This window comes from Bombina bombina, chromosome 6 (genome assembly GCF_027579735.1).
Source record: "Bombina bombina isolate aBomBom1 chromosome 6, aBomBom1.pri, whole genome shotgun sequence".
Classification (NCBI taxonomy): Eukaryota; Metazoa; Chordata; class Amphibia; order Anura; family Bombinatoridae; genus Bombina; species Bombina bombina.
Window position 1 is genome coordinate 753,513,295 of NC_069504.1, and position 10,849 is coordinate 753,524,143.

Sequence of the window (10,849 nt, forward strand, 5' to 3'; positions counted from 1 at the left end):
ATCAGATTGAGCTCGCATTCTATTGGCTGTTCCGATCAGCCAATAGAATGCAAGCTCAATCTGATTGGCTGATCGGATCAGCCAATCGGATTGAACTTGATTCTGATTGGCTGATTCAATCAGCCAATCAGAATTTTCCTACCTTAATTCCGATTGGCTGATAGAATCCTATCAGCCAATCGGAATTCGAGGGATGCCATCTTGGATGACGTCATTTAAAGGAACCGTCATTCGGCTAGTAGGCGTCGGTTGAAGAGGATGTTCCGCGTCGGCTTGGAAGAAGATGGCTCGCTCCGCTCCGGAAGAAAGAAGATTGAAGATGCGGCTTGATAGAAGACTTCATCCCGATGATGGACTTCCGACTTCAGCCCGATGATGGAGTTCTTCAGCCGCCGCTTGGATCCAGACTTCGGCCCGAGGATGGACGTCACTCTTCAGCCCCCCGCTTGGGCTTGGATCAAAACTTCGGACCCTCTTCTGGGCAGATCGGTACCCGGTGAGGTGAAGACAAGGTAGGGAGATCTTCAGGGGCTTAGTGTTAGGTTTATTTAAGGGGGGTTTGGGTTAGATTAGGGGTATGTGGGTGGTGGGTTGTAATGTTGGGGGGGGGGGGGTATTGTATGTTTTTTTTTACAGGCAAAAGAGCTGAATTCTTTGGGGCATGCCCCGCAAAGGGCCCTTTTCAGGGCTGGAAGGTAAAAGAGCTTTGTACTTTTTTATTTTAGAATAGGGTAGGGCATTTTTTTATTTTGGGGTCTTTGTTATTTTATTAGGGGGCTTAGAGTAGGTATAATTAGTTTAAAATTGTTGTAATATTTTTCTAATGTTTGTAAATATTTTTTTATTTTTTGTTCTTTAGTTAGTTTATTTAATTGTAGGTATTGTATTTAATTTATTGCTAGTGTAGTGTTACGTTTAATTGTAACTTAGGTTAGGATTTATTTTACCGGTAATTTTGTAATTATTTTAACTAGGTAGCTATTAAATAGTTCTTAACTATTTAATAGCTATTGTACCTGGTTAAAATAAATACAAAGTTGCCTGTAAAATAAATATTAATCCTAAAATAGCTACAATATAATTATAATTTATATTATAGCTATATTAGGGTTTATTTTACAGGTAAGTATTTAGATTTAAATAGGAATAATTTATTTAATAAGAGTTTATTTATTTAGATTTAAATTATATTTAACTTAGGGGGGTGTTAGTGTTAGGGTTAGACTTGGCTTTAGGGGTTAAAAAATGTATTAGAGTAGCGGTGAGCTCCGATCGGCAGATTAGGGGTTAATACTTGAAGTTAGGTGTCGGCGATGTTAGGGAGGGCAGATTAGGGGTTAATAAATATAATATAGGGGATAATGTAGGTAGCGGCGGTTTACGGAGCGGCAGATTAGGGGTTAAAAAAAATATGCAGGTGTCAGCGATAGCGGGGGCGGCAGATTAGGGGTTAATAAGTGTAAGGTTAGGGGTGTTTAGACTCGGGGTACATGTTAGAGTGTTAGGTGCAGACGTAGGAAGTGTTTCCCCATAGGAAATAATGGGGCTACGTTAAGTGCTGAACGCGGCTTTTTTGCAGGTGTTAGGTTTTTTTTTCAGCTCAAACAGCCCCATTGTTTCCTATGGGGGAATCGTGCACAAGCATGTTTTTGAAGCTGGCCGCGTCCGTAAGCACCGCTGGTATCTAGAGTTGCAGTGGCGTTAAATTATGCTCTAGGCTCCCTTTTTGGAGCCTAACGCACTGAAAACCCTGCCATTATGTGAACTCTAAATACCAGCGGTATTTAAAAGGTGTGGGGAAAAAAAAGCATGCGTTAGCTACGCGGGTCGTTACCGACAAAACTCTAAATCTAGGCGTAAGTTTGGACCATTTTTACTTGGGAATTTTAAAAATATTGGGCCCCAAACGTCCCTTGAATTTCATAAATCGGCCCTTTTCAGCAAATTCACTTAGGAATAAAAAAGAAATCTCCCATTGTTCCACTAAAATTTGTGAGCTAGCTGCTAGCTCCTAAGTGAATTTGCCTAAAAGGGCCGATTTATGAAATTCAAGGCACATTTGGGGCCCTATATTTTTAAAATTCCACAGTAAAAAGTCTCCAAACTTTGTGATATCATAGAGGGGTCATTGTGTGAGCTAGCTGTGGTGAAATTTTAGTGGAACAATGGGAAATTTCTTTTTTTTATTCCTAAGTGAATTTGCTGAAAAGTTCAGATTTTATGAAATTCAAGGGACATTTGGGGCCCAATATTTTTAAAATTCCACAGTAAAAATGGTCCAAACTTAGTGATACCGTAGGGGGGTCATTGTGTGAGCTAGCTGTGGTGAAATTTTAGTGGAACAATGGGAGATTTCTTTTTTTTATCCCAAAGTGAATTTTTTGGAAAGTGACTATTTTTGCAATTTGACAGACATTTGGGGCCCAATATTTTTAAAATTCCACAGTAAAAAAAACCCAAACTTAGTGATACCGTAGAGGGGTCATTGTGTGAGCTAGCTGTGGTGAAATTTTAGTGGAACAATTGGAGATTTCTTTTTTTATTCCTAAGTGAATTTGCTGAAAGGGGCCGATTTATGAAATTCACGGGACATTTGGGGCCCAATATTTTTAAAATTCCACAGTAAAAATGGTCCAATCTTAGTGATACCGTAGAGGGGTCATTTGTGTGAGCTAGCTGTGGTGAAATTTTAGTGGAACAATGGGAGATTTCTTTTTTATTCCTAAGTGAATTTGCTGAAAAGGGCCAATTTATGCAATTTGAGGGACATTTGGGGCCCAATGTTTTTAAAATTCCACAGTAAAAACTCTCCAAAATGTATGATATCGTAGAGGGGTCATTGTGTGAGCTAGCTGTGGTGAAAATGTAGTGGCACAATGGGAGATTTTGCTTTTATCCCTAAGTGAAATTGCTTGAAAGTGATGATTTTTGCAATTTTAGGGACGTTTGGGGCCCTATATTTTTAAAATTCCACACTAAAAAGTTTCCATACTTTGTGATATCTTAGTGGGGTCATTGTTTGAACTAGCTGTGGTGAAAATGTAGTGGCACAATGGGGAATTTTGTTTTTAACGCTTAGAGAAATGCTGGAATATGACTTTTTTTTTTACATTTGAGTGACATTTATAACAAAAATGCTTGTGGTATTCATTAAAACATTTCTTATTAGCATATATGTATGGTACAGCCTTTAATAGTCTTAAGAAAGTACTAACAAATAAGTGTCTGATAGCTTGACTACTGTTTTAAACCTGTCTGATAGCTCCAAAACAGTGTCTGATATTTTGACTTGGATTTTTAAACTGTCTGATAGCTTGACTCCAGTGGGTTTCAGAGAGATAAGAGACTTAACAGCCAAGTAGGATGTAAAATGTGACATGTAACAAGTGATAGAATGAAATGGGCAGTGTGTGATAAGGGACATCCATGGAGAGGGAAAAAGCAACACAGCTGTTCTCGGTGGTAGGTGGGTAGACTTGGTGTACGCTTTAGATGAGGAAAAACTAATAGGAGAGGAAAGACAAAACAGTATATGAAATAGAAAAATATGCTTCTTTATAAATTGACTTTATAAAATGTTAGTGTCACCTTAGCTTTGGACGACACAAATGTTTCATTAACAATCTTATGTTTGATGCTTATAATCCCCCTTTTTTTTTTTTCTGTTGGGTAGTGCAAAGCCCAGCTGGGCTGATCAGGTGGAGGAAGAGGGAGAAGATGTGGAACCATTAAGTCCAGCAGCCGTTCCCGTCCCCGTTCCCATTCCCAAAGTTGATCATTCAAATAGTAAGTATAAATATACCTACTTCAAAATTTACCAATTATTACAATGTGTGTGTATAATCTCTAGTTTGTTAAGGGACAGGAAACCCCACATTTTTCTTTAAAATTGTTTGTTCTATCCAAATCATTAAACAACTTTCCAATTTACTTATATTGTCAAATTTGCTTTATTCTCTTGTTATCTTTTTGCTGAAGAAACAGCATTGCACTACTGGCAGCTAGATGAACACATCTAGTTGAGGGTTACAACTAATGATTATTTTCATAATCGATTAATTGGCTGATTATTTTGTTATCTGATAAGTCGAAAAAATAATCAATACATTTTTACTATATTTTAAATAAAAATCCACATACTGAGTGTTACAAATATAAACTTCAGAATACAACTGTACATTAACACAACCGTTTGTCCAAAATTTAAGCAGCTGAACACATTTTTGTAATGAAGCAAAACAAAACCACAAACTGTTTGAAAAGAGGTAGAACTAGAAAGAGGTAGACTATCACTGTTTATAGCATTCTGTTATTCACTCTTTCAGAAGCTTTGCATTGAAATGCAAAAATGTCAACATGTTCACATGCTCCTGGCTGAGGCTGGCTCTCTTTTTGTAAGCTCTTTTGCCTGCAGCAGAGAATATGCCCTCAGTTGGTGTTGAGGTGCCTGAGATGCAGAAGTAGGGTTTTTTCCAATTACACCAAGCTGCGATATTTATGTTTGTTAGCTTCACCAATGCAAAGTGTTTAAAGTAATTAAAAAATATTAAAAAATAAAAAAGTCAAGTGCTAAGGACTATCAATAACAGGACAAAGCCTTCACATTTATCTATACAGTACATAAAATCGACAATACCAAGCAGTCTGCTAATAGTGCAAACATCAATTGAAATAACCCCTCACTCTAGGGCTAAGTGTAAATAACAAGCTCAACACTATATCATGCAAAGTATAGTCCCAAATCACCAGATTTAATATAAACAATCCAAATGACTCCTCCTATTATTTCTGGGTTGCACATAAGCCATGAGTAGTTGTAAACTTATACTGTCCTGAAAAAGTGAAAAGTTAACATCTTTAGATGCCCTTTAGGCTAAGGACATAACCATAAAACACAATACCATGTGCAGGAGTTCATCGAAGTGAAGCAGCTGGTGCTGTGTGCAGACCAACTAATCGCAGACAACTAATCGATAATGAGATTTGTTGACAACTATTTTAATAATCAATTATATCGATTAGTTGTTGCAGCTTTCATTTAGTTAGCCAATCACAAGAGACAAATGTCTGCAGGCACCAATCGGCAGCTAGCTCCACTAGTGTAGGATATGTGTGTATTCTTTTTTTAACAAGGGATACCAATAGAACGAAGTACAATTAAACATATAAGTGAATGTAAAAGTGTCTTAAAATTACATGCTCTATCTGACTCATGCAAGTTTAATTTTGACTTTCCTATCCCTTTTAAGATAAAAATAATAATAAAAAAAAAATTCAAAAAAAAATCATAGGTCAAAAACTTTTTGGGGTTAAACACTAAGACTTGCAGCATCGCATTTAAAAATTCCAGTTTTGTAGTTATTGCCAACCGAGAATCACATAGACAAATTTGTTTAAAGGGACAGTTCGCCCAAACATTTTTTCCCCTTTAAATTATTCCCAATGATCCATTTTACCTGCTAGAGTGTATTAAATTGGTTACAAGTAGCTACTTTACTCCTATTTCAGCATTTGAAATAGATAATGTAGCCTGTGGTATAGCCACCTATATTGAAAGTTTTGATACTGGAGTATAGGCTATTGAATAGCCTAAGTAAACACAGCCAGCAGAAGAAGTTACACTCTCAGTGGGATGCAGGATAGTTAAGTAATAAAATAATTGTCCATTGTTCTCTCTATGTATTGAGCTTTGGTGTTCCAGCCAAATAAAAGATAAGGAAGCAAGTCTGTGTACACAAAGTTATAACATAATGAGATCTGATATCACCTTTAAGTTCAACCCATTGTAATAGGCTGTGGTTTCAAAGCACAGAATCAGCTACTTCATATACACAAATAAGCATGAAAATGCAATTTCTCAAATATTTTATACTCTGCAGGTGGTATAACAAGTCATTTAAAATACTTTAATGGAAAACAATATTACAGTGTACTGTCCCTTTAAGTTGTAGGCATCTGAAAAATCTGGATTATAATGGAGCTATTAAAGGGACAAAAAAAAATCTATGATTGAGATAGAACGTGTAATATTAAACAGCTTTCCAATTTACGCGTACATATTGTCAATTTTGCTTCATTCTCTTTATATCCTTTCTTGAAGGAATGTACTACTGGGAGCTAGATGAACACATTGGTAAGTCAATAACAAGAGTCATGTGCTGCAACCAATCAGCAGCTAGCTCCCAGCTCTTGAGCCTGCCTAGTTATGGCTTTTCAACATAGGATAGCAAGAGAATTAAGTAAATTAGACGATATAAGTAAATTGGAATGTTGTTTGTAATTGTATTCTCTGATTCATGACGTAAAGATTTTGGGCTTCATGTCCCTTTAAACTTAAACTTTGGCTGCTAACACATCCAGCCACTAATAAAACACTTCTAAATAGTTGTAAACACACTGACTGATGTGAACTTTTACAGTTGTCTTGGACACCCCCCGGGAAGTTATCAATGGAAACATCAAAACCGTGACAGAATACAAGTTGGATGAAAACGACAAGAAGATAAAGGTATAACAGTTTAAAACCATATCATGTTGGAATATTTATAAGTGAAAACCTAAAACTGAAAATTTTACTTTAAATAAATTAAAATGGTATTAATTATACTAAAGAATATAACATATTTTAGTTGCAGATGCCACAACCACTGAACACACAGGAGAGTTTCTGTGTTTATAATCTTCTTACTAGCCAGAATGAATATACTAATTAATTGGGTGTTGATCACTTTCCTCATTTAAAGGGACACTCAAGTTAAATTAAATTTTCATGATTGAGATACAGCATGTAATTTTAAACAACTTTCCAATTTACTTCCATTAAAAAAAATGTGCACAGTCTTTTATATTTACAATTTTTGAATCGCCAGATCCTACTGAGCATGTGCAAGAACTCAGACTATACGTATATGCATTTGTGATTGGCTGATTGCTATCACATGGTACAAGGGGAGTGGAAATATACTTAACTTTTAAATTTGTTATAAAAAAATCTACTATTCATTTGAAGTTCAGACTAAGTGCTATTGCATTGTCTTGTTATCTTGCATTTGTTGATTATGCAAATCTAATGTGTTGACTGGTCCTTTAATACTAAAATACAGAGTGTAGAATAGCTAGTTGTTGAACAGCTTGACAAATGGGGTAAAAAAAATAAATGCTAATGTTTCTATTCAAATGGGAGTCAATCACTAGTCGCAAGTACAGCAGCAGGTCTTGTTACCTTTCAGAAATACTACCTATATGTTGGAAGAACAACTTGAGGGTAACAGACTATAAGCTAACCGTAATAAAAAAAACATCTTAATGTTTATGTCCTCAGAGAGTAATAGGAATGCAGCTTACTGAGGGTTTAAAGTGAATGTAAACTTAAAGGGCCATAATACCCAAATGTTTAAACACGTGAAACTGATGCAGTATAGCTGTAAAAAGCTGACTAGAAAATATCACCTGAACATCTCTATGTAAAAAAGAAAGATATTTTACCTCAAAAGTTGCTCAGTAGCCACATCCCATTGTAAAGGACTTCTAAGCAACAAATCAGTATGTCTGTCCCGGGACAGCGGAAGGAGCGAGCTTACGTGTGCACTCATCTTATTTCCCTATTCAGTGTAAGGAAGCTTACAATGAAATCTCATGAGATCGCAGTAAAGAGTTCATGACCTCAGCACTGTTGATGCCGATTGGCTGCTGTTCATTTCTTCATTTTTATATATTTATTTTTTTTACCTGCAACTGGGCTGCAGCTGAGTATAACTTTTTACACAGAACTTACTCTGCTGAGCTGAGGAAATTGTGAGGTAAATTATCTTCCTTTTTTACATAGAGATGCTCAGGTGATATTTTCCTGTCAGCTTTTTACAGTTATGCTGCATCCGTTTCAAGTGATTTAGCAAATGAGTATTATGTCCCTTTAACAAGCCGTGAAAACGGCATTCTATAGACTTTTTTTTAAAAAAAAAATTAGCATAAGTTTAATTCATTAAATTGTTTAAATTTATGTATTTTCTTAAATTTGTATCTTTTAACTGCACCGCCGTTAAATAAGCCAATAAGCGCAGCTCTCCCCTCCGCCATACTGTCTAATTGATTGACAGATGACGATGCTTCAAACAACTAATCATGGTTTCTCCCTGGGCTGTGATGTTTATGCAAAGGGTCTGAACGCCCCGGGGGGGAAACCATGATAAGTTGTTTGAAGCTTCGTCATCTGTCAATCAATTAGACAGTATGGTTGACGGGAGAGCTGCGCTTATTGGTGGTGCAGTTAAAAGATAAAAATGTAAGAAAATACATAAATTTAAACAATTTCATGAATTAAACTTATGCTAATTTTTAAAATTCTATAGAATGCCATTTTCATGACTTGTTAAGTTTACATTCTCTTTAAGCTCTATGTACTATATCAGTGTCATTCACAACATTGTTGTCTTATTTATAAACACCCTCCAAGCTCTTGTCTCAGTAAAGGCTATGAAGATAACAAACCATTTTCAAATGATCGTCTGGGGTTGTCATGTTCCTTGTTCATAGAATTGCCTGGTATTTTGGGGCTGGACTGACCTTACTTGGCGGGATCAGACTGCTCTACTTCAGGAAAGTTCTCCTCTGTGAAAAGCACAATTGGGCTCAAAGAGGATGCTTTTGTAGTACTAAACCTGTTCGAATACACGTCACTTCAGTAATCTTGTGATTACAATTTATTTTTAGGGCACATCTTCTCTGGTTAGGCTACCCAAGGAATAATGGAATAGTTTCACAGTGTGACTTTTTTTTTTTTTTTTTTTTCCTCTTGCACTAGCATTTACCTCCAGCCTCCCCAAATATTTGGGGATATGAATCCCCCCAAAAAATATATTTTGCTGTACCTGGCAGGAAATAGTGCTGCCATCTACCAAGAGAACAAAGAAAAATTGATAATAGAAGTAAATTTAGAAAGTTGTTTAAAATGTTCTGCTCTATCTGTATCATGAAATAAAAAAAAAATAGGATTTCATATCCCTTTAAGGTGAATTACTGCTCATGGCAAGCACAATCATTTTCACAATAGTAGTGAGGATACTCTGCAGTTTAGGTACAGACTTCGTAATATCTTATAGGTACTAGGCTACATTTCAGCCCCTTTGAACTTGAGCCTATAAGAATGTGTCACTTAAATATATATTTACATATACACTTGCATAAGCTTATATTTGCATTTATTTTTTTTTTTTTAAAGTTTATTTACAACCAGTACCAAGTACACACAATACAATATAGTATCCATTACTCACCACGCAGGGTGAGAGAATATCAAATCAATTCTTACATAAAGATAAAGCAAAACAATTCCACGTTGTATACTACAAAAAGAGAGAGGAAAAAATATCAATAAGTTCATAAGTCAACCGACATTAATCTCAGTGCGCCTAGGTACAAGAGATTTTACTATTTTATAACTTAGTTATAAAGAACTAAGTAACAGAAGAAAAAAAAAAGAGAGAAAAAGGACCCCCTCCTCTCCACCTACTATTGAATTTAACCTCCTCTATTTGTCTAATTGGGCAGCTCTCCTCTAAGACGGGCTTCTTGTACATAGCTTGAGTTTCGAAACGGAAAAATATATTGTTTCTGAATACCTACTGGTAAACTTTGGATTAACGCACCACATTTATTAAAAAATCTCCTTATCTCTTGTTCAGAGTCAATGGAAGTGTTGTTCGATAACTAATTTCGTATGTATGTTATTAATTGGGATTGCATTTAGTTACTAATTATTAAACAGACCAAAATTAATTTCTGTTCTATGTCTTTAAAATAGAATTTCTGTTTTATACTTTATAATTAAATGAGGATCTGTTAAAAAAAAAAAAAAAATTACAAATATATTTAAAAAAAGTTAAAAACCAGGTTAGCACCCAGGTGGGAAATGGCTTAGCAGCCAAAAGGTTAAGGGAAGAATGGAAGGATTATACTTACTGCATACATGTGCACCTACTGAAATTAGCTTTTATCCATACATATGTACAGTTAGAGCTAAATTAGTAAAATAATAAAATGGAAGCAAAAGGATCAAACTGTCAGTGTATTCGGACTCTTGACCATATATTATTTTTTTTTATTTTTTTTTAAATGAGAGTACATAACTGATATATAAAGTTAACATAAATTTTAAAAAAGATGAACACATATGTTAATATAAGTAGGCTGCTGTTAGGCCTATTGTCTGGTGATGTGTTTTATGTTTCTTTTTTGTATACATAATTTTAAATGAGACCCAAAGCAGCGTATATAACCTTCTAAAATTATATAATAGGCAAAGACATATGTATTATGGGCCTATTTATTTATATGTCGGTCCCAATTATTCAGATTTTAGGGAGTAAACTGGAAAACTTGATAGTAAAGATAACAGTGGCATAAATTTAGAGTAGCTGGTATTAGAAATCAATAGACACCTAAAATTAATGCATGAATTCCATTTTCCATTGCATTAAAAAAAATTAAAATATTTAAGACTCTATTATTAGGGCTTGCAGGTAAAGTATTATAAAGAACTCAGGGTAGCATATTAGGCTTTGTAACAATCTGTAACAGACACTTTAATATTTACACTAACATCATGCCCATGCCACCCCCTTTTTTTTTTTCTCTCTAGATTATTCGCACATTTAAAGTTGAAACCGTCAAAGCTTCTAAAGTTGTTGCTCGAAGAAAGGTAAGTGGACAAATGAAATGGCAAGAACAAAGAAAGCAAGCTGTCTGACATCCTATAAAATATTTATGCTGTACTTCTAATTTTTTTTTTTTTTTTTTTTAAGAATTGGAAGAAGATTGGCAATTCTGAATTTGATCCTCCTGGCCCTAATGT

General features: G+C 35.2%; 1 protein-coding gene across 1 annotated transcript in view; it reads left to right on the top strand.

Moving 5' to 3' along the window:
- The window catches only part of EIF3G (eukaryotic translation initiation factor 3 subunit G), a 41,673-nt gene that overhangs the window by 2,688 nt on the left and 28,136 nt on the right, over window positions 1–10,849 (top strand). The window contains exons 2-5 of the mRNA XM_053716073.1: window positions 3,674–3,786; window positions 6,420–6,508; window positions 10,637–10,696; window positions 10,800–10,849. The exon at window positions 10,800–10,849 is cut by the window's right edge and continues 55 nt beyond it. Of these exons, the coding sequence (XP_053572048.1) occupies window positions 3,674–3,786; window positions 6,420–6,508; window positions 10,637–10,696; window positions 10,800–10,849 (312 nt within the window). The remainder of the gene's footprint in view (window positions 1–3,673; window positions 3,787–6,419; window positions 6,509–10,636; window positions 10,697–10,799) is intronic.